We start from the raw sequence: 20,788 nt of genomic DNA, 5'->3' as shown, positions 1-20,788 counted from the left end.
AGCCGCTTCGCAACCCCAGGTTTCCCCATGTGGGTACGAGGGACTTATCCAGGGTTTGCAAAGGTCCAGATCAATCTTCGGTAGCCTTGCGGCAACCATGCTAGTGGGACGTCGCAGTGGTAGCCCATTATGTCTCTGAGACTAGGAATAGACCTTGCTTCTCTATGACCAGGATGAGTATTTCCTACCCGCGGACAACTGACTACGCCGCAATAGAAAGTTCGCGGCAGCCTTGTCCTCCCAGCTGTCTTCGCCACACTTCTTGGAAGTATCGATGGCGGACGCCATGAACATCCTACTGGTCACGGAGACGGCAGTGAGTTGACTGAAGCATTTGCCAAGCTTCGAGACCCCCAGCATTCTCTTGACTGTCTCCAAGATACCGGAGGAGACGAGGTCTGGGTGTTTATCTTGGCGCACTGTTACTATCACGTCGTGTTGAACTTCGAGCAGCGCGACTAATGTCCAACTCAGATACGGAAAGGTGGGTTCCTTGATATCTATATAATCGCCATGTTTCCCATTCCAGATTGTTATTCACACCAGATCTTCACCAAACATTGTCACAATTGGGCAGTTCAAGATGTCTCGTGTATCAAAGGTTGCCTCTTTCCTTGCGCTGGCCTCAACAAGTCTGGCGCAACTCCCGAGTATTCAGCCATTTACTGTTACTGGATCTCTTGATGGGTACGTTTGTTACTTGGGGTGTAAGCCCAACACTAACACGAGATAGTTGTGCGTCCACGGGCTCAGAATACAATGCTGGTGGTAGTATCTCGGTCAACAACTTTGCAATCGAAGTACCGAAGAATCTCATCGTTCAGTTCCCGGTAGTATGGGCACCGTTCCGAGAGCTTTGTGATGCTGGAGCTTTTGGTTTCGAGACTACAGTTGTTGGCAATATTGTCGACGGCAAAGTCATCGCCGGCCAGATCTCAGTCGCTCAACGCTTCGGTCTCGAGGGAAGCCAAGGCTATATCTCAAAGATCAACGACGACGGTACGCTCCAGATAGCTAGTGGACCGACAGTCCGCATCAATGATCCTGATGGCTTGTTCGGACCACAATACGACTCTCAAAAGTACTGGATCGCTGATACAGCCAACCCTTCGGTATCATCTTTCTCAGGCTTCCCCATGTGCATACCGTACGCTGGAAACACCGCAAAGTGCTCGAGCTCCAATCGCCCTTCCGGCCAAACATTCACACCCCAAGACCCCCTTGCCATGGTACCTCTCAAGGTCGGCGATTTCATCGAATACTCTGGTCTCAAGAACGGTGGTGGCGAGATCCTCGCTTCGTCTATTGTTTGCATTAGCTTGCACATTACCACTCAAGCTGGTGCGAACGTACCTAACTACATTCGGGTTGAAGACTTCCTTGTTGGCGTACCAGACAACTCTGCGAATGTAGAGTTTGCCGATATCCGTGCCATCGGTTTCCTCTCCAGCTGTGCTGGTGCTACAGTCACCATCAGTGCCATTGATGTCGACCCTTGCACGGGAAAGGAAACCTATCGACCCATTGGTACAACTCAGCCGAAGCAAGAAACTCGTTGCAAGTGGGAGGCCCGCATCGCTCCGCAAGCTCAAGCTCCTTTCACCCGTGAGTACCGCATCACGACAAACAGTCCAGTCCAGACGACCAAAGATGGCATCAAGGCAGGACAGTTTATCGCAGCTGTTAGCGAGTGGATCTTTCCCGAAGTTGATGTCCCCGGAACAAACCCACCACCGTACCCGTTCAACGACATCAGAGGCCTGGTACAAGGAGACTTCCTCGACGGCAAACAGTATGGTCCCCTCTCGCCCTTCCCAGGCCCTGCTCCACCAGCGCCATCCAAGACCTGCAGTCCCGCAGATATCCCAGATCCGAATGCCACACCCACACCCACACCCTCACCTTCTCCCAGCCCAGAAACACCTTCTGAACCATCCACACCCCAGACCGCGCCAATTGCTTCCATTGCCACTTTTGCATCTGCGCTCCGTGTTGGCACAGATGTCACACTACTCGGCTCCAACACTGCCTCTGGCCTCAAAGACACTGATCTGAACTTTGCCTGGACCAAGACCACACCCTCCAGCCCAGCCATCAGCATAACCAATGCCAACAGCCCCAGTGCCACATTCCTCGCGCCAAAGGTTACAACAGAAACCTCCTTCACCTTCGAACTGACCATTACGTCCAAAACCGACACTACGAAATCTAGCAAAGCAACTGTCACTGTCAAGATCAACCCCACGCTCGCTGACACTGTCACTATGGATACCTACACATGGGAGTCACGGCAATCAGGCAGTATCACTGCGTCTTGTACTTCCAATGTCAAGAACGGGGATAACAAGAGTATGACGCTGCTTCTTAATGGAACAACGAGACGCACCATGGTGGCCGTGAGTGGGCAGCCAGGAAAATGGACGTACAGCGCTAGGGACACGGCGAGGCCGACTAATGTCAAGTGTGTGAGTGATTTGAAGGGAGAGAGTGCGCTTAGGGCGGGGACTGCTACAACGAGGAAGAGGAGAGCTTTTATTGCCTGATTGGAGAGTAGGGCTGGAGGCGTTGTGTTGCGAAGTTTTTGTATATATTCAGTTTGAGGTTCTGATGCAGTAATGAATGACATGATCTATAAGTGACAGCTGTCAGTGGGTTGAACGTCCATGCTACGTATAGCAGACTGTGAAGATTAGGAAGTTGGTAATGAACACGACCGGCCGGTCAACCAACACTTCGACTGATAAGACTTGTTTTTTAGCAGCGAACGTCAATGCGGGTAGAAACATGGGCATGCCCTAATTGTCGATGTAACAATCTTAGAGATTTGTCTCTGTGGATTGTCCAAGATATGTCGGCTTGTTTGCTTCATGTCGTAAAGAAACATCACAGGGATGCCTTCGATGCGAATCCGGAGCTAATAGCTGTTCTCCTGGGTCATCCTGTCGCATGATTTAACCATCACGTATGCCCTAGGTACCACAGCACTCCACATCTCTGACGGCAAAACGACAGCATGTTGTGAATTCAGGATTGATTTCTCATTGCATGCAAAGCCGGATATCTCCCCCATTATCCGTAAACAATGTTATGAGGAAAACACGCCATGCAGAAACATCCCCGCCCGACTACAAAGCTCACTCTCTCAGCTTCGCTTTTCCTTAATCTCGAGCCCATTTCCTGTTTTGCTTGATCGTGATGCGGTCGGGTCGAGGGCAACTTTGTTTTATCGTATCGTCAGGTAATCATCGTTCGTCACTTGCGCCCATTTCTACTCCTGCCGTTCGAAAATGAAGGATTTAACGGTGCTGTTGAGTTGTTAGCTTCAGTGTTCCTCCGTGCACATGATGCGAAGTATAGGTATAAAGTATGAAGCAGAACATACCTTGACGAAGCCAATGTCGGAGCTCTTCTCACGGAAGCACTGACGGCAGATGTTGAGGCCGTACTTGCGGATCAGACCAGCGGGGTGGGTGCAGACGCGGCTGTGAGTACTGTGTTAGCCTTCGGGTCCTGGAAACCATGCACCATTGTATCCAAATCTGTCCAATCCCCCTCCTGCGAGACCAACACGGTGCGCTCGCCCACCCAGTACGTATAAACAGCGCTTGCACGCGCATTATCCAGAGTTTCAGACGTACCACTCGCGGGAGCCCTTGCCGTAAGTCCTAGGGCGGGAGTACCAGACCGACTCGTGAGACATGATGTGTGGTTGAGGGTTTTGACGGGGGTTGTCGTTTGCTGCCTTAATATTAGCAAATTATCGCTATGGTAATTCCTGTCGCAGCTTCAATAGGTATACGCACAGTATTGACTTGTGTCGTCGGCGGAGATCAATCGGGCGTGCGTAGGCTTGTCGGTTCACAATGGTGGGATTGCGGATTTCGAATGTTGTGTGGGTTGGCCTGTGCGTACGCTAATTTGACGGCGCAGCTCATCGCGACTTGTCGCTGTGCCAAGACATCGACACAATCTACGGTTTTTGTGATAAGATGCCTAATGCGGTAGTTTGACTAGTGAAAAGCGGGGTCATGGAGCATGGCGGGATCTGGAATTGGATGCTATAACGCTGCATAGCGGCTTGCTGCTTGTATATGTGCGATTTTGTGCTCTCTCGGTCGGTCAACCAGATATGGCACCATCACACGTTTGCATTCTCAGAATCGAGAACGTTCTAATAAAGCAATCTCATTATCTCGAAAGCGAAATTTGATCGCCTCATAGAACATCATACGGAGGAAGCGTTAGGAAAGCCGCCTGCAATGGCTAACGCCGGAGCGCCATGCTTGGCTGTACTACACAGCGAACGAATCGATGAAGAAACATCAGACATCTGCCACTGGATATAACCTCGCCGTAAACATGCGTAAGAAGTGACGAAGTAAACAACGAGAAACCCCCACTCAGATCGCAATACCTCTCACAACAGCTCACTCAATCCCCAAGGATACTCTCCTCGTCGTCACCATTGGGCTGCTTCTCCGGCTCCTCGCCGTTCTCACTGCTCTGTTGTTCAACACCGTTGGCCTGCTCAGCGTCGTCATCACCATCGACCATTTCCTCGTCCTCGATCTCGTCACCTGGAACCTCGTGTTCTGGCTCCTGGCCATCCTCATCTTCCTCGTCGCTATCGAGTTCTACAACTTCTGCACTCTTGGCCGATTTGGCATCAGACTTATTCGGCTTTGCACTGCTCTTCTTGGCAACCTTGCGCTGCTTGACGACGTCAAGATGGTTCACAATTTCCTTCCAGGTGGGTGTGAGCTTCATCTTGTTGCGCTCAAGACGCTTGCGTACGGTGCCTGACCCGTCACTATCGAGGGCGCCGACGAGTACGGCGTGAACGATGCGGCCACCGAATGCGTCAAGCGATTGCTCTGCCAAAGCGGCACGTACTTGCTTCTCGGAAACGCCAGACTCGTCTGCAGCGTCTTCTTCATCACTCTCAGGATCGTCGTCTGGATCGATAGGATCGTCATCAATGTCTGGCTCTTCAAGGCGCTTGTTGGTGAGCTTAGCCAAGTGATTTTCCCAGGCCGTGAGGATCTGTAGGATGAGTTTCGTGGTGTTGCCATCGATATCCTGGCAGAGAGCTTCCCAATCATCGTTGGCTGAGTTCGAGGCGCGACCTTGTGTTTTCTTCGGTGTCTTTGCGACCTTGCCCTTGTCCTTCTTGACCCGGAGTGTGCAGAACATAGTGTAGATGTCTAGCAAGAGGTTCGCAGCGTTGAGTCGTACTTCGTCTGTCCCTTTTCGGCTCTCCATGATGCTCATCAATGTTGTGATGCAGGTATCTCTTCGCTCGACCAGGGACATGAGTTCGTCTTCTGGCATGCTGGTGCCCTCCTCGACATGCGTGGTGCAATCTCTGCACTTCCACATGAAGTACATGAGCATGACCGACATAGCATGGCGGACAAGGGTGTCGTCTGCCTCTTCAATCTCTGCGTCTAGATCCTCGACTGGCACTCCGCGCTCGAGTATCTGCAACACTGAGTCAACAGGCGGTGTTGTCAGGGCGGCCTTCTTGCCCCTGCCTTTTGTTTTTAGTGGAGCGGGGAGCTGATCAAGCACAGAAGCGTCTGAGACCGTTACTAGCTGCGCTATCTTCAGCACCACATTGGATACGCCGCGGAGGATATTCTGATCGAGATTGCCTCGCACGGAAAGATCCTTGTCTCGTCGAAGAGCATCGAATGTGTTGGTCAAGTCATCCCATAGCGCTTGCACCTTGAGATCGACGGTCTCTCGTAACTCTTCACTGCCTTGGGCATGTAAGATTGACTTGATAGCCTCTCCGAGAACACGCTCGTTGTGATGAGTGAGGAATTGCTTGTTGATGTCGTCGAGCAGGGCAGTAAGAGCTGCGTTCTGTCGCAATTCTTCGAACACGTCTAGATTTAGCTCGCGTTCTATTTGGAGGCACAGTGCTGCTGTTTCAGGCAGAGCACCAAACTTCTTGAGGAGCTGAGGAATCAGCAGTGAAAGCCGCCGAGCCATATCTGACTGGTCTTCCATGTCGCTCTCGCGCTGCGTTTTGGTCTTTTTTTTGTCCTTCTGTGCCTCCGCCATGCGCTGCAGTTTGCTACTGACCACTGCACTTAGAATGTCTAGGAGGATGGTCTCGTGCTTCTCTTCGAGTTGACATGTTTGACGAAGAACGATTTCAGGGTCGTCGCTCTCATCCTGGTCAGTCTGAGAATGGTCGTAGAGAAGATAGCCAGCCACGACCTCCCACGATCGAATTTCCGGAATCACATCATACAATGCTTGTGCAGCGAGCGAGCGCCGTGACTCCACACCAGAGGCAATCAGAAGCAGTTCAGTGCCTGGCGACATGCGTTGAATCTGTGAAGGCAGCTCAGCTTCATCTTCATCGTACGAGAGCAATTGGTCGACAAGACACTTCAGCTTCAACCATTCAAGTCGTGGGTTGTGGTACTCCTCTTCTTCATCATCAGGTGGTGCCAGGGCTTCGTTAAGAGCCTCTTCACCACCCATCTCCTCGACAGTAGCCTCATATGCGGCGTTGACGTTCTCAGCGAAGAAGCCTACCACAGCCTTGCGGACTTTTGCGTCGGAATCGAAGATGAGCTTGCCAACCGAATCGATATCGTCGGGCTCCAGGAAGCCAGCCTCTCGGAGTATGTCGAGCAGGTCGACTGCTGCAGCACGCACATTGATCTCAGCGTCTTGCGTGGCCATCTCGACGATACGTGGTCGAAAGCGTTCGGTGAAAGTCTTGAGCCCGGCCAGTTTACTCTCGTCTTTGAACAAGCGCGCGAGCTGGTGGAGAACCTCTATCCGTGTTGATGGAACTGGGTCTGAAAGCACCCAACCCAGATAGCGAAGTTTGGTGCCATCGAAAAATTTGTCGGGGTATGTGATGATCCAGTCTGCTAGGGCTACCACACTGTCTACCCTGATCCTGGGATCCACATCACGGTACCGATGCACATAGACGGCCGCAAACCAGTCGTCCAGCTGACTGCCTACAAATTCCAGCTTTTGGTTGTACTCTTCAATCTCATGATCCGCCGCAGAGACACGGGCTTTGTTGACTCTCGATTTCTTGGCTTCCGCTTCGCTTTGGCGAACACGCTTGGCTGTGTTCTCGACAAGGTCAGCAGCAACTTGTGCCAATGCGGTCGTGATGGCTAACGAAGCAACGGTGCTGGTGTGACGGAAGGGACGATTGCCGGTAGAAGACATGGCGCCCAGCCACACTGAGATGTTCTCGATGAGCTCGGCGCTCTCGTACAAGAGGCCTGACTGCGCTACGGTTTGTATCAGAGTAACGAAGAAGCCGTGTAGCGCGTTTCTGAAAGCTTGACCGCCGCCGTCTTTCGCCTTTGCGATCAGCGGATACTCTGTGACTTCGTACTGCGATGGTTAGCATATAGAAGGCTATACAACACAGGCAAATGCCTACCTGTTGGAACTCTTCCTGGATCTCGGCTACGCGATTTGGCGCGTTGTCGGGGTCTGATATGTCGTCCTCGTTTATCCGCAGATCGCATCCGGAAGCTTGCAGCACTAAGTTGACGACCTCAGCTAGAGCCTTTGCCTCGTGCTCGTTGAACCGAGTGATCCATTGTGCAGTGACATCTTCGAGTCGGTCTCCGCTGGCAAACACGTCGGCTATTGCGCGTTAGTTTGTGCATGTTCCCGGCGTACCCGCACACCTACCATATAGTCCCTCCATCTCATCGGGCAGCGCGCTCTTGCGTATAGGTGCCTTTCGTGGGCGCTTGGACACTTTCTTGGTCGCATTGTTGGCGGGTCGGATGGCCAGACTGACGCTGTCGCCATTCGTCTTGGCCTTTTTGGATGCAGGCTTGCGCGCAGTTGCCTTGGCCTTCTTCCTGCGCCTACGCTCCCTCAATTCCTCCTCATCTGGTTCGCCCTCGCTGCTTTCCTCAGATTCTTCCTCAGATGGCGGCTCAGTCGCGTCGACCCCGCTGTCATTGTCGTCGCCGCGCTTTCGCTTGGTGCTGCCGGTTGGACTTGCGCCTGGCGCGAATCTGGCAGGTTTCTTGGATACGCGTCCGGATTTGCGTCGCGCGGCAGAAGATGCGACTTGGTCAGCCCTCGAGGGCGATTCGGCCGCGCTCATGATGTTTGCGCGCGATTGTTCAGTTGATGGTTCCAGAGGTTGGGGGGCAAAAGCGCGGCGCGATTGGTATGCTTGGAGGCGGGGACGGTGATGGGAGACGCGTTGTATGTCCGAGCACTTTTAGTGCAAGGTTGCGCGCACGTGCGTATGACACTACGCCATCGACGTGTCGCCTCTGGCCTGCATTCACCTGACGCCACTTTGCTAGTCCCTGATGATCGGCTATATGGCAGACTTATATAGTTCACTTGGTCGAAATTAGTTCTCAGCTAACATATGTTGCATTATCGGATCAGTCCGTCTATGGGTCTATACGTATATACAGTAGCAAAGCAACCATTCATGGTGGCACAAAATGCGCTCAGGCAGCAGCCTTGACCGGCTCGCCCTCTTTGATGTCCAACTTTTCAACACCTTCAACAAGCTCCGCACCCCCGTTGGGTGCGGTACTGGCACCCTCGACTGTTGTAGGAGGCTGGGTAGCCTCCACTGCAGTGTCAGTGGCTGTTCCACTTGCAAGGCTGGGCTCATCACCTCCCCAGAGGTATATCTCGCTCTCTCCGATTATCTTACCAGCCTTCTCCCATCGCTCCTTCCTTTGTTGTCTCCGCTCATTGGTGAGCTTCTCTAGTGCTGGCCAGTAGACAGAGTGGTCGTACTTGAAGTCGACTTCACCGCCAGAGACCTTCATGAGCTGAGATGCAGGTACATGATTGGGCAGAGGCTCGTTGGGCTTAATCTTGGACTTGGTGACGGGATCGATAAACGGGTTCACGAGCTTGAGGAAGGCATTGACATACCAAGGGACTGTTTGTGTTGTTAGTATTGCCCTTAGAGGAAAGCAGGAGGGCACTTACGGTGTGTGAGTAATGCCCGGCCAAGTCGCTCTGGATAGTGATTCTGCAGGATATCGAGGACCTGTTTGGCGGTGGCCAAGCTAGGGGTACCACCAGCTCCAGTGTTTCTGAAGTCGATCAACAATGCCAGACTCTCTTGACCAGGCGGGTGCATGTCGATGGTGCGCTCCAGCATGTAGACCAAGTGCTCTACCCGCTTAGGCGTCTCCTTGGTGTTCTGGTTCTGAGGCAGCAGGTACAAGCATGGCCTTCCCTCGTTGTCGAAACCAAGCAAGACCTGCTTGCCGGTTGCATTCTCTTCTGAGATGTATTCGGCGGTGAATTTGTCGGTGCCGTACTCGCGACGCCATATCAGTGTCCCGCGCAGACGCTGGGTGGCTTGAGGGAGGTTCCACTTTGTCGCGCGAAGGTATCGAAGGAGGCATTCACGGGTGAGCCAGATACGCTCATCGTCGCTGATTGGTGATTCTTCGGCACCCTTTGCTGAAGTTGTGGGCAGAGTTTCCCATGTCCGGACATCGGCGAGAAGCTGGTCGTATTTGGTTTGTTGGTCGGCGGTCAAGGCAGGAGCGGCTGCAGGTTTGCAGCCTGGTGCAGGCTCTGCGAAGGGGCCAATGGCAGACATGATGTCGAGTTTTGGATTTGATCTATGGAATTGACTTCGTCCGTGTGTGTTATCCAAGAATCCTAAAAGACCTCCTTGTTGCGGCGTAGGAGTATCGGTCAGCCTGGGAACTTTTGGGGAACAAGGCGGTCCCTGCATGTACGTCGATCGCCCTAGGCCTTCTTTATGCTAGCCCCACACCGACACGCGCGACGCGTCTTCTGAGTTTCCACGCGCAAAGTGCTTTCACCGTCATCATCCCAGAACATCGACAAACACACACACACAAAATGGACGATCTCACCACAGAGCTTACCGAGCGCTTCGAGCGCTATTGCGACATGAAGGGGGATCAATTCCCCACTGACGTCCTCGCTGAATTACAATCGATGTCGCGGTTATATTCCATCTCACCCGAGGAACTGGACTTCAAATGGCAGGCATACAACATGAAGATGGGTGGAGAAGAGAACAAGATGGATGTAAAGACAGCACGGGACTTCAAGAAAACCATACAAGATGCATTGGAACGCGAAAGCAGAGGGAAGGCACAGCAAAGAAATGAACCCAAGCGGGGTCAGCCAACACCAAGAGCGAAGGGTGGGGACATGTATGACATGTACGTTTGAAGCAGTCATGAACTGAATAAGTACCTGAGCTGACTGGAGACAGGCTAGAGGGACTCGTACCAGGTACACCACATCGGCCCGCACCCAGTGGCGCCAATGGAAGTACAGTAAAACGCAAAGCCAATTTCAACACACCAGGAGGCAAGGCCACCAAGGCACATGAGATGAGTACTCCTGGTGGTGGCATGACACCAAAGGCTGAAACCCCAGGTGGACCGTACGTATTCCAGATACACTTTGTAGACATGCTCTAACATTCAGCCAGTGTCTTCGACTTTGCTTCCCGTACTAATGCGAACGACATCACCGAGCAGTTTGTGCAAGGCGACATCTCCATCCCAGAACCACCATCGGAAGAACCGAAGGAACCCCGCATCAAACTCAAGGCCAACACAGACATGTCCAAGTTCTCATATCGCACCATGGCTATGAAGCTGTCGGAAGCCTCTGAGGTCTTGGATGATAGGATCGACGAATTCCGTGATCTTCTCAGGGACACCACAGGTCTGGACGAAAGTGCATTCGGAAACCCAAACTACCCGTCTCCGAGCGAGATTATCGCAGTAGGAAGGATAGCAAACGACACAAGCGAAGGCAGGCTCAATACAGCTTCAATCGTACTCGAAGGCTCGCGGAGACATGGCTCGGGGCGTCGTGTACCGCTGAACGTGGAGGGTCTATCGTCATACGATTTCTTCCCCGGTCAGATTGTTGCTCTACGTGGCACTAACGCTTCAGGAGATTCATTTGTAGTTTCTGAAGTCCTCTCCCTTCCACTTCTGAACCCACCAGCCACGAAACCCGAAGAGCTAGATGTCATCAACGCGCGATACCTCGATACCCCAGATTCTGATCCTGACAACGTCCGACCTCTCACCATCATGATTGCTTCTGGCCCCTACACTACTGATCAGAATCTCGACTTTGCACCATTGCACACCTTTCTTGACAATGCTGCCGAAGCGTATGCAGATGCCATCATCCTGGTAGGCCCATTCCTCGATGCTGAACATCCTCAAATTCGCTCAGGAGACTTTGATGTACCACCAAACGCAAGCCCGGATCAGGCCACCATGACGGATCTGTTCCGATACCATGTCTCCAGCGCTATTCAGAACTTCAACAAACGTGTACCAACCTGCCAGGTTCTTCTGGTTCCTAGCTTACGAGATGCACATCACCACCATGCTGCATTTCCCCAAGACAAGTTCATCAAGAAGGAGCTCGGCCTGGGTGCTGCAGGAAAGATGGTTCAATGTGTCACCAACCCAATGACTGTCAGTATGAATGAGATGACCGTGGGTATGTCCTCGATCGATATCCTAGATATGCTGCGTAGAGAAGAGCTAGCAGGCGGCAAGGCACGAACAACCAACATCTACGAACGATGCGCCCGCAACGTTATCGAGCAGCGAAGTTTCCTGCCTCTGTTCCCGCCAACTGGAAGGGAGAAGCAGCAATTCATGCCAGCACCAATTGAGGAAAAGGTCATGAAAAGTAATGCAGCGAACGGTGAGCAGAAAGAGGGCGAAGAACCAGGATTGGACCAAGCACCGAGCCCATTCCTTCCTCTGGGCACCATGCTCGATACAAGCTATCTTAAGCTGGGTGAGATGCTGAATGTACGACCTGACATACTCATCACGCCTAGTGTGCTTCAAGGCACAGTCAAGGTATGTTCGGTGGTTCAATCTACTTTAAAGCGACATGCTAATCTCGAATAGGTTGTGGAGTCGGTACTTGTCATCAATCCTGGTACCTTGGCTAAACGCCGTGCGGCAGGAACATATGCCCGCGTTATTGTTCAGCCTGCTGTTGTCAGTGAACCAGAAAGGGAGAAAGGGTTTGCAGTTGCACATAAGCTCTGGGAACGGACGCGTGTCGATATTGTGAGGATTTAGGTGTTTGGTACTGAGCATTGGAGGTGTCTGGCGTTTTCTAGTAGCGAACAGTGGGAAAATTGCACGCCTGCAGGGACACCTAGAGCGTATGAATGTGACTTTGAGATGATAAATGTAGCATGTCAGCAGTACCGATTAGCATTTTGGTGCTCTAATCAAAGAACTCACAAATTGCACTTTCCGCTGTCTAAATGCGAACATGGAAGGCGCATAGTCACTGTTGTTATGTTTGATGTTTGTAGTGAAGACAAGAACACATGATGCCGCGTAACTTTTGTGATTTGTGTGCTAGCTTGATGAGCCCACGTACTCCGTGTCACTTCTTCGCGCCTCCCTCATCGATTCGACTCAGAGCCTGACTGGGTCCACGTCTTCATTCAGAGCTCACCATAGATTTTGGATAATTTGAATTGGCACAAACAGATTCACTGCAAATATTCAACTTGGTTTGGGAACACATTAGCGGCATCCCCTCGCGCACGTCGCAGCATCGCTTCCAGTGAGAGCAAGCAGCTTTGTTATGGTATTTGGTGACCTGATACGTCGGTTTCTCTGTTGCAGCAAGCGCACAGATATAAAGGAAACGCACGAGCTTCCTAGTAGACCAAAGCAGAATTCGCCCGTCCCCAGCACTTCGAGTCACAGTCCTCAATACCTCGCTGCACCACGACGACATATACTCGACTCCGCCGGCGGCCTCAAAGAATACGACCCCGAATCCTCGATGGCACCTAAGCGTAAGTCTACAGAAGCCACCGCCGAGTTGGATAGTCCAGTGAAGAAGACGAGGTCTACAAAAAAAGAAGGTAAGCAGTCAAGTTCTCCTCTCATTCATTACTGTTCCAGTCCCTGCTTTTGGAGCGACGCACGTCAAGTTGCAGAGCTAGCTTGTCGCCGCGGCCTTAATTCCGGGGCTTGGATGCACGAACAAGGGTGGAGTTGACTCGGCGGGGTCGGCTTTACAAGTGCTGCCTCGTCGGTCGGTGCGTCACATCTCGCCCAAGTTGTCGCCAACAAAGAGATTGCCCACGACGGTTCCGTGAGAATAAAGCGCGCAACCAGGATCTACACTCACTCAGCGTGCTTTGAACCTCTTTCACTATTGCACCATCTGCCTCTCGCCTACTTTCGCCCCCCAGCTTACTCGACCCGCCTGCAGCCCCGCGGTTTCTGTTCACCTCGAACTTTCGACCAACCAACCAACACCTGCGATCTGGCATACAGCGCTAACACAAAATGCCTACAGTCTACTCTTCTCAGCAAAAGGCTGCGATTCAGCAATTCATCAGCTTCACTAATCTCGACCGGAACACCGCGATAAGGGCGCTGAAGAGCCATGGCTGGGATGCGCAGAATGCCGTAAACGCGTAAGTACTGTTTTGTCTTTTGTTCCGAATATATACACTGCACTAGCATTATACCTTTGTCATATATGTGGGCACGGTGAATCCGTGGGCTACTCGAACGATCTCGATCTATCGACCGACCGACCGACCAACACCTGGACACATAGCAAGTATACTTGCGAACAAGGAAGGAGCGATTTGATACGCATGGGTACGGCTGTAGCAACAGGATGTTCGAGGGAGAAGCAGAAAGTCGCAGCTGCATGCAGGCCATGGCAGGCTGTTGGGTTGGGAGCAGCTGCGCTGTGCGAGGATGCAACAATGTCCAGAGGCTCCTGCTCAGAGAGTTATTCGCTTTCCCGGCATGGACCTGTTACTATTTCTTCTGCAAAGCTCCTGCGCCGGCATCTGTTCTTCGACAGTATCCTCCAGCCCACAACAAATCCCTTGACGAGCTTTCTGTCTGTTGCGCCAATAGACTACCGCCCCACCGACTATCCAACATCGAGCCAGGTCAGCGCCATCATCATAACCCAGCATGTTCGGCTCTTCGCAGGATAGAGCCAGACAACTGGCTGGGCGTAATCGACGAGAGAGAATCAGCTCGATCAGCTCATGTTCCAGTTCTCACTCCATGAGTCTATCCAATCGACCGTCTCAGCGGCAAGATCCCCCACCCACAGGAGTATACACGGTCGAATCGGCCACAGCTGTCGATGAATCTACCGCTTGTGACGACAGTGATGCTTCCATCAAACGTATCGTCAAAAGTGGAGTTCGTGCAGTCAATGATGTCCCTATACTACTTTCTGTACCACAACTGGCGAATGGTGTAGAGGCTTCGCATTTGGAGCAGCGTCGGATTCGAGCAGAACACCTGAGTCGGGTGCTGCACAACAACCTTACTCTCGCGAACGTAACCAATCTACCGGAAAGTGAGTTTACTTTACGTCGTCACACCCGGTACGGTAGTCTAGGAACGCATACAGACACTCTGCAACACTTGCGCAGCATCACGACTCCAGTTCCGCCTACACACCTGGCGAACTCTCCACCTGAGAGTTTGTTGGCGATATTGGACATCAATGGGGCGGCTTCCCTCCACGCCTCCACTTCTGATCGCCAACTGAGGTCACAATCAACTATGTCGCTTCGGGGCGGTTCAGGCTTCGACCGTCAAGGACGACGGAAACCAAACTGGCAGCTTGCCTTAGAAGAGATCATTAGGGACGACAATGCTTGGCTCCGAATGAATCCTGGGCAAAGCTTGCAGAGTCGGTACGATATGCAGACATATATCAACCTTGGACCACGGCCCATCCCACTGCGTGGAACAAGCGCGGTTTTGATTTATATAATGCCAACCGCCAACTCATGCAATATATCATCAGAGGCTGACCATTTGCACAGTTACTACAGCGGCAACAGCGGCGGCGGTGCGCAAGCTTCATCCGCAGCAAAGGCAAACCTGACCAAGCTCTTCGATCGGTACCAAGAGGCTGGCGCACCCGACAAGGATATTGTTGGCGTAGAGGGTACTATGCGGTACTTCGAGGAAACGGGCGTCGATGCCGAAGGCCTAGAGGCGTTGGCTGCTCTTGAGATTGTGCAGGCGCCTACTATGGGCGAAATGAGCCGCGATGGCTTTGTCAAGGGTTGGTCAGAACGCAGGTGAGTGACACGGCTGCAACCATCTACTTCCACATGACTTTGTATCTGACCCATGCAGCTGCGATACCGTCGACAAGCAGAAGGCGTACCTGAAAAATGTCAAGAGCGAGCTGTCTGACAACAAAGAGCTCTTCACACGCGTCTACAAATACACATTCACCATTGCCAAACCCACAGATCAGAGAGCTGTTCCACTCGAGATGGCCGCCGTATATTGGGAGTTGCTATTCAGCTCACCCCTGTCGGCAGTCAAGTGGTCGAGCCCCAATACGCCATGGTTGAGCTGGTGGATCGAGTTCCTCAACACATCGTGGAAGAAGAGCGTCAACAAGGATATGTGGAACGAGACGCTCAAGTTCGCACAGCTCTCACTAGCCGATGAGTCGATGAGCTTCTGGAACGAGGAGTCTTCATGGCCTTCCGTCATCGACGACTTTGTCGAGTTTGTCAAGAAGGACAAGCGCGGTGGTACGGATGAGCAGCCGATGGACGAAGACGAATTGTGATTTAGACTCAGGACTTCCTATGCCTACTAGCGGGGAGTTATGGTAGATGGCATTTTTTTCTCTTGCTCATCAGAAGGCGGCTTTACACTTGATGCATGGTTACGATAATTCATGGGAGCATTATATACATACCCCTTGGCCAGATTTATGGCGCTTCGATAAGAGCATCTTCTAGTAAATAGACTAGCTCAGCATGAGTAATTCAGAGGCTGAGCGCCATCTGCGTTCTGTCGTGCACATGAAGTGATTGTATGAAGAAGATTGAAGGTGATCACCCTGGTTAGGCAAAGCGACAAGATCTAGCTAGTTACGAGATGTATCTATCTGCTGTGGGTCCAAGATACTTTCCAGATTCAGGGCATAGGCAGAAGCAGGAAGTTTGCAATTTTCCGTTGATGCATACGGGACTTTCTAACTGCGATGTTCTTAGCCACGCGACAGTGCTTCACCTGCGCTCGCCGAGAATTTTGATGGTCGTTGCGCCTCTTGGTGTGGCTAGGGCCACGGCGTAAGCGAGCTGCACTAGCGTCTTCCACTGTGGTGCGGCGCCTTCGCAAAATCCATCAACGCCAACTTTTGACGACACCCCACGACAACTAACCACACAGCAGTCAAAGTGCGTATACCTCGAGGAATGCTGCTGTAGCTCTACTGACCGCAGCCAGATGGTCGCCGCTAAGAAGCATGTCCCGATCGTGAAGAAGCGTACGCCGAATCTACCTCCATGACCTCGAAAACTCGCGACTGACGTACCGTATAGACCGCAAGCGGTTCAACCGCCACCAGTCGGACCGCTTCATGTGTAAGAGACACCGGCGCTGGGAATGAAAAGATGGGCATCTGACAATGGACAGGCGTTGACCCCTCATGGCGCAAGCCTAAGGGTATCGACAACCGCGTCCGCAGGCGGTTCAAGGGCCAGGCTGCTATGCCCAAGGTACGGACTACCTACTACCCGGATTGAGGAGGATGACTGTCACCGACAGAACGATGGGCGCGACACGACATGTTTGATGGACAAAGGCTGACGGAACGCCTCACAGATCGGATACGGCTCCAACAGGAAGACCCGCCACATGATGCCCTCCGGCCACAAGGCTTTCGTTGTCAACAACGTCGCCGATGTTGACCTTCTCCTCATGCACAACGCCACCTTCGCCGCAGAGTACGTGCACCCAGTCTCCCGTCGCTCAAGCAAGGCACTAACAGCTCCTCAGGATCGCCCACGCTGTATCAGCACGAAAGCGCATCGAAATTATCGCCAGGGCGAAGCAGATCGGTGTCAAGGTTACCAACGGCAAGGCCCGCGTTAAGACCGAGTCGTAGATGGGTGCGGATTTTTACTTTGGGGCGGGGCATACAAGGCGTCTCTCTGATTAGTTACGATCTCAATGGGAAGGCTTTCCATCCTCTTCGGCTCACAGTACCCCTCGACTACGGTATGGGAAGAGGCATGCACTTCAAAAAGCATTGCGACATGTTACTGCGGAATGACCAAAGATATCAAGGGACACGAGCAGTAGGAATGCAATGAAAAAACGAGCCAAATCAGGATTCCTCGAATGACGTAGGATTTGTGATATGCTGCTTTTTGGCGCGTTTGGCTATCTGTATTGCTTCGTCCATGTTGCAACCCAACCCAACCCAACTCAACTGCCGGCCGCGCAGGGTCAAGCAGTTGTTTTGCGATATCATCCGCAAGGTACATTGTATGCTGCATGGTGCTCTGCGCCAAGCATCGAATGCGCACGTCAATCAGGCTGATCTTCATCACATGCTAAACAGCAGGTGATGCCAGGTTTAACGAGATGACGACTTCCCGCGTTGGTTGTTGCCCAACCTTGACAACCATCGACCTTTCTATCGCTGTAAGCACTGATGTCATGTTGCTCATAGTGAATATGTAGTTTTTGGATGTGGGATGCAGTCTGATGTGACAATGGGATCACGTAGTGATCAAGTACCTCTTGTCGACATTCCGTGACAGCGAGTTTTTCGAAAACAGCGAGTTTTGAAGCAGCTGTACCGGGTTACTATATGAATGATGACAGGTGCAGACATATATCTAATTCAGGGTAACACAAGATCAGACTTGACGCTACTCATCGAGCATGATGCATATGCTTCTTGTTGGACGGAGTGTTGTATTGGCGGCTATTTCAGTGTAATGCTTGAGATGCCTAATCATCGACCCACCTGAACGGCGAACTTCCCCATGCGCACACCACTTCATGCTGGGATTATCTATAGCTCGCTACGGAATCACATGCATCCGTAAGCCGTCTTTGAAATCCTCAGCCTTACCGACTCACCGCCATCATATTTTGATGAGATGGCATGTCGATAAGGGATGTGATAGTAAAGCCGTACGAGTCAACACAGGGGCAAGCGCAAGAGCCATGGTTGCTTCTTGGCGCGTGTGGCACGTACGCTGGGTGCAGCCGAGTAGGAAGCAAGTGAGGCGTCGCGTGGGCTCAGAGGTAAGCTGGTATTTGTCGCGTGGTAGTGGCAGGGTTTGTGCTGTCTGTTTGCTTTGGTCTGGCATGGGTGGGTGGAGATGTGTCGTGTTTCACGGAGCAGGACGGAGTTGGAGAATCGGCGCGAATCCGATGGTGAGAAAGTAGCTAAAGTACGGGGAAGGGCAGGTCGGGAAAGTTGTAATTGCGACGCTGAATCTTGGAACTTGGAACCTTATTGAGCCCTGACGCTTTCAGTCAGATTGACGAGATGTTTCGAAGCTGGCTAGAAGGCTGTCTCTGTCGTGGAATATTCCAGACTGCTGCCATTGGTGGTCCGACCGTCGAGTTTTTTCGTCGTTTTATCGTTTTGTCGCGGTTCCTGGTTCCATTCATGGATGCGTTGAGCGACTCGCTAACGGCTACGCTTACGGAACTTCCGCGCACGATCTAGTAACGCTTGCCGGTCCACTCAGTTCCTTTCTCATCCGCACACCTCAACCCAGCATCACACCGCTCTGAAGCTGCCATCTGTCTGTGCCTGCCCTTGCAATTTCACACACTCAGGCGTCTGCTGGGAACAATCGCCCTTTGTGCGTCGCGTTATCAGGCATTATCCGTCCACGGGTGGCTGCAAGACGCGGTGATTGGCCCATGGCTGCACTTTATCAACAGATGTGGGTTGCTGCGAGGGAGGTACGGATGCGGAGCCTGGCATGCGACCACGACAATCAGCGGATCCGTGTGGGCGCAGGAGAGGAAAGAACCGGGAACGTGTACAGCTGAGAATAGCTGATTGAGGCAGTGTGCCATGACGAATGCTTTGATGAGGCCCGTTTTCCCTGATGAGAGGGTCCGATACGCTTGGAGGCGACGTACGACCTCGCATTGGCATATGAGGTCTGACTATTTCTCCCCCGGTCCATGGCCCACACTTGTACCCACGGTAGGTCGAAGCGCATCCCAATTTCCCTTCCGTCAGCCTGGGAAAGATTTTCAGACCCAGCACTAAACTAGCTCCCGTCTTTTAAATATTTCGACACCCCAACTGTCTTTGTTTCGAGGATTCTATCTCCCTTTCACGCGCTGCTCAGTGAATCACGTCTCGTCGAAGGCTTGCCGCGCTCCTCATAGCGACCACAGTCGTGCATCTGCACGCAGTGACCGGCGGTCTTCGGCTAGTCACATTCAATTTTCATTGTCACGATACCGGATCATCAACCTCGCCTACGGACCAAGCAGAATCTCTGAGCATCCCACATCGCCACTGACGATCACCATCCACGTGCTTTACTTCGACGACAGATCCTGTGCAAGGACTTTCCTCTCCAACCATTTCCAAGTACTATCAAAATGGCACCCAACCTCTTCGTAGCCACTCAAAAGGCCTTTGCGCCGCACAAATGGTTCAAATCAAACAAGATCGATCAGTCAAGGGTCGTTGAAGAATGGTCCAGTCCAGTACCCGGACAGTACGAGAGCATCCCCGGTCGAGGCTGGTTCCTGATCGCAACTCTCAAGGACGAACCCAAACCAGAAAGCAACCCCAAGCCATCTGTAAAGTCGTCAGGCGGCAAGGAATACACTCCACTGGACCAACCTGTTCCACTCAAGTACTCTCATGCCATCGGCCGCTACTTCCTGGAGCCTGAGTTCAACAAGCGAAAGAGGACCGTCATGGTCAAGAACGACAAAGGCAAAGAAGTCAAGGCCGGTTTCTTCCGGGTTGACGACGTGGCTTGGGTCAGATGCTGGGACGAAAACGACACTTTCATCCCTGGTAACGCAAACGGCGCTGCGGGTTATCAACGGTGGGTTCTCGATCAGCAGACCCAACAGTTTCGTCACATGATCAAGCGCGATGACCCCAACTACGTCCGGTCTCGAAAGAACTCCCCCGCTCGCGATGCCGACAACCGCAGCCAAGAGTCCGTCAGCACTGAGTACCGCACTAGCCGTCCTGGTAGTACCAAGAACGGCTTCAGCGTTGCTAGCACCCGGGCCAATAGCGTTCGCTATCAGCCTCCAACTCCAACTTCGAACCCAGGAAGCCAACGCCCGTCGCGACAAAGCAGTCCCAAGCGCAGTGACAGTATACCTCTTGAAGAGGCCAAGATCGCGCTCCGACGCTTGGCTCGGGAACACGAAGAAGCCGCAGCCGCCTTGGCCCGATCCCGCATGAAGCGCTCCGACTCTTCCAAGGATCGTGTCGAGCAAATCGAGACTCGCGGTCGTGTTTCGGAGCGAGTCGGCAGCTAAACTAAAAGTGTTTTATCCCCTTTTGCGTCTGGCATGTCCGACGTGCATGGCGTTCGGATATCTTCCAACGTGGGGTTTGGTGTTCAATACGTGGCTGTGTCTGTTGCTTCACGGCTGCCACGTCTTTAGAGTCTTGTAATCCTTTTTAGAGTTTATGTCTTCCCTTTTTACGGCCTCAGATTTAGCGAATATGGGTTTTCGGTAACGGGCCAGGCGGTGTTCAGTTCTGGGCTTCTTCTTCTTCTTCTTTCAACATGTCTTGCACTTCTTCTGTAACGGCGCAATACTACAAGGGCATCATAGCACGGTATACCCAAATATGGTTTGTAGGCCCCATGAGCGGCTCTTGTTGTTGTTAAGCGAATACACTCTGGGTCTTGTACGCATAGCGTAACAATTGTATCTTTCTCTCAACCGTTTGCGTTTTCTTCCACGTCGCCATATCA

General features: G+C 52.3%; 7 protein-coding genes across 7 annotated transcripts; 4 read left to right on the top strand and 3 right to left on the bottom strand.

Annotated features, from left to right (window-relative positions):
• Positions 1–583: 583 nt before the first annotated feature.
• AA0111_g2867 (hypothetical protein) lies at positions 584–2,543 on the top strand (the record flags this gene model as incomplete). The annotated part of the gene is made up of 2 exons (XM_028648685.1): positions 584–687; positions 734–2,543. The coding sequence occupies 2 exons, from the start codon at positions 584–586 to the stop codon at positions 2,541–2,543; spliced, it is 1,914 nt and encodes a 637-aa protein (XP_028509366.1).
• Positions 2,544–3,296: 753 nt separating this feature from the next.
• Positions 3,297–3,700, bottom strand: AA0111_g2866 (hypothetical protein; the record flags this gene model as incomplete). Its single annotated transcript, XM_028648684.1, has 3 exons — positions 3,297–3,305; positions 3,383–3,482; positions 3,639–3,700. 3 exons carry the CDS (start codon positions 3,698–3,700, stop codon positions 3,297–3,299), a joined length of 171 nt encoding a protein of 56 aa, XP_028509365.1.
• A 731-nt stretch (positions 3,701–4,431) lies between these two features.
• Positions 4,432–8,113, bottom strand: AA0111_g2865 (hypothetical protein; the record flags this gene model as incomplete). The annotated part of the gene is made up of 3 exons (XM_028648683.1): positions 4,432–7,380; positions 7,430–7,638; positions 7,687–8,113. The coding sequence occupies 3 exons, from the start codon at positions 8,111–8,113 to the stop codon at positions 4,432–4,434; spliced, it is 3,585 nt and encodes a 1,194-aa protein (XP_028509368.1).
• A 361-nt stretch (positions 8,114–8,474) lies between these two features.
• AA0111_g2864 (hypothetical protein) lies at positions 8,475–9,595 on the bottom strand (the record flags this gene model as incomplete). Its single annotated transcript, XM_028648682.1, has 2 exons — positions 8,475–8,920; positions 8,971–9,595. The coding sequence occupies 2 exons, from the start codon at positions 9,593–9,595 to the stop codon at positions 8,475–8,477; spliced, it is 1,071 nt and encodes a 356-aa protein (XP_028509367.1).
• Positions 9,596–9,864: 269 nt separating this feature from the next.
• Positions 9,865–12,104, top strand: AA0111_g2863 (hypothetical protein; the record flags this gene model as incomplete). Its single annotated transcript, XM_028648681.1, has 4 exons — positions 9,865–10,193; positions 10,247–10,420; positions 10,469–11,876; positions 11,928–12,104. 4 exons carry the CDS (start codon positions 9,865–9,867, stop codon positions 12,102–12,104), a joined length of 2,088 nt encoding a protein of 695 aa, XP_028509370.1.
• Positions 12,105–14,084: 1,980 nt separating this feature from the next.
• Positions 14,085–16,953, top strand: AA0111_g2862 (hypothetical protein; the record flags this gene model as incomplete). The annotated part of the gene is made up of 9 exons (XM_028648680.1): positions 14,085–14,728; positions 14,861–15,121; positions 15,180–15,589; positions 16,239–16,243; positions 16,293–16,332; positions 16,388–16,429; positions 16,482–16,564; positions 16,671–16,792; positions 16,845–16,953. The coding sequence occupies 9 exons, from the start codon at positions 14,085–14,087 to the stop codon at positions 16,951–16,953; spliced, it is 1,716 nt and encodes a 571-aa protein (XP_028509369.1).
• Positions 16,954–19,436: 2,483 nt separating this feature from the next.
• On the top strand, positions 19,437–20,342 carry AA0111_g2861 (hypothetical protein; the record flags this gene model as incomplete). Its single annotated transcript, XM_028648679.1, has 1 exon — positions 19,437–20,342. One exon carries the CDS (start codon positions 19,437–19,439, stop codon positions 20,340–20,342), a length of 906 nt encoding a protein of 301 aa, XP_028509372.1.
• Between the last annotated feature and the right edge of the window lie 446 nt (positions 20,343–20,788).

This window comes from Alternaria arborescens (genome assembly GCF_004154835.1).
Source record: "Alternaria arborescens strain FERA 675 chromosome Unknown contig_5, whole genome shotgun sequence".
NCBI lineage: Eukaryota > Fungi > Ascomycota > Dothideomycetes > Pleosporales > Pleosporaceae > Alternaria > Alternaria arborescens.
The sequence above is the reverse complement of the archived record's forward strand: the minus strand, read 5'-3'. Positions and strand labels throughout refer to the sequence as shown.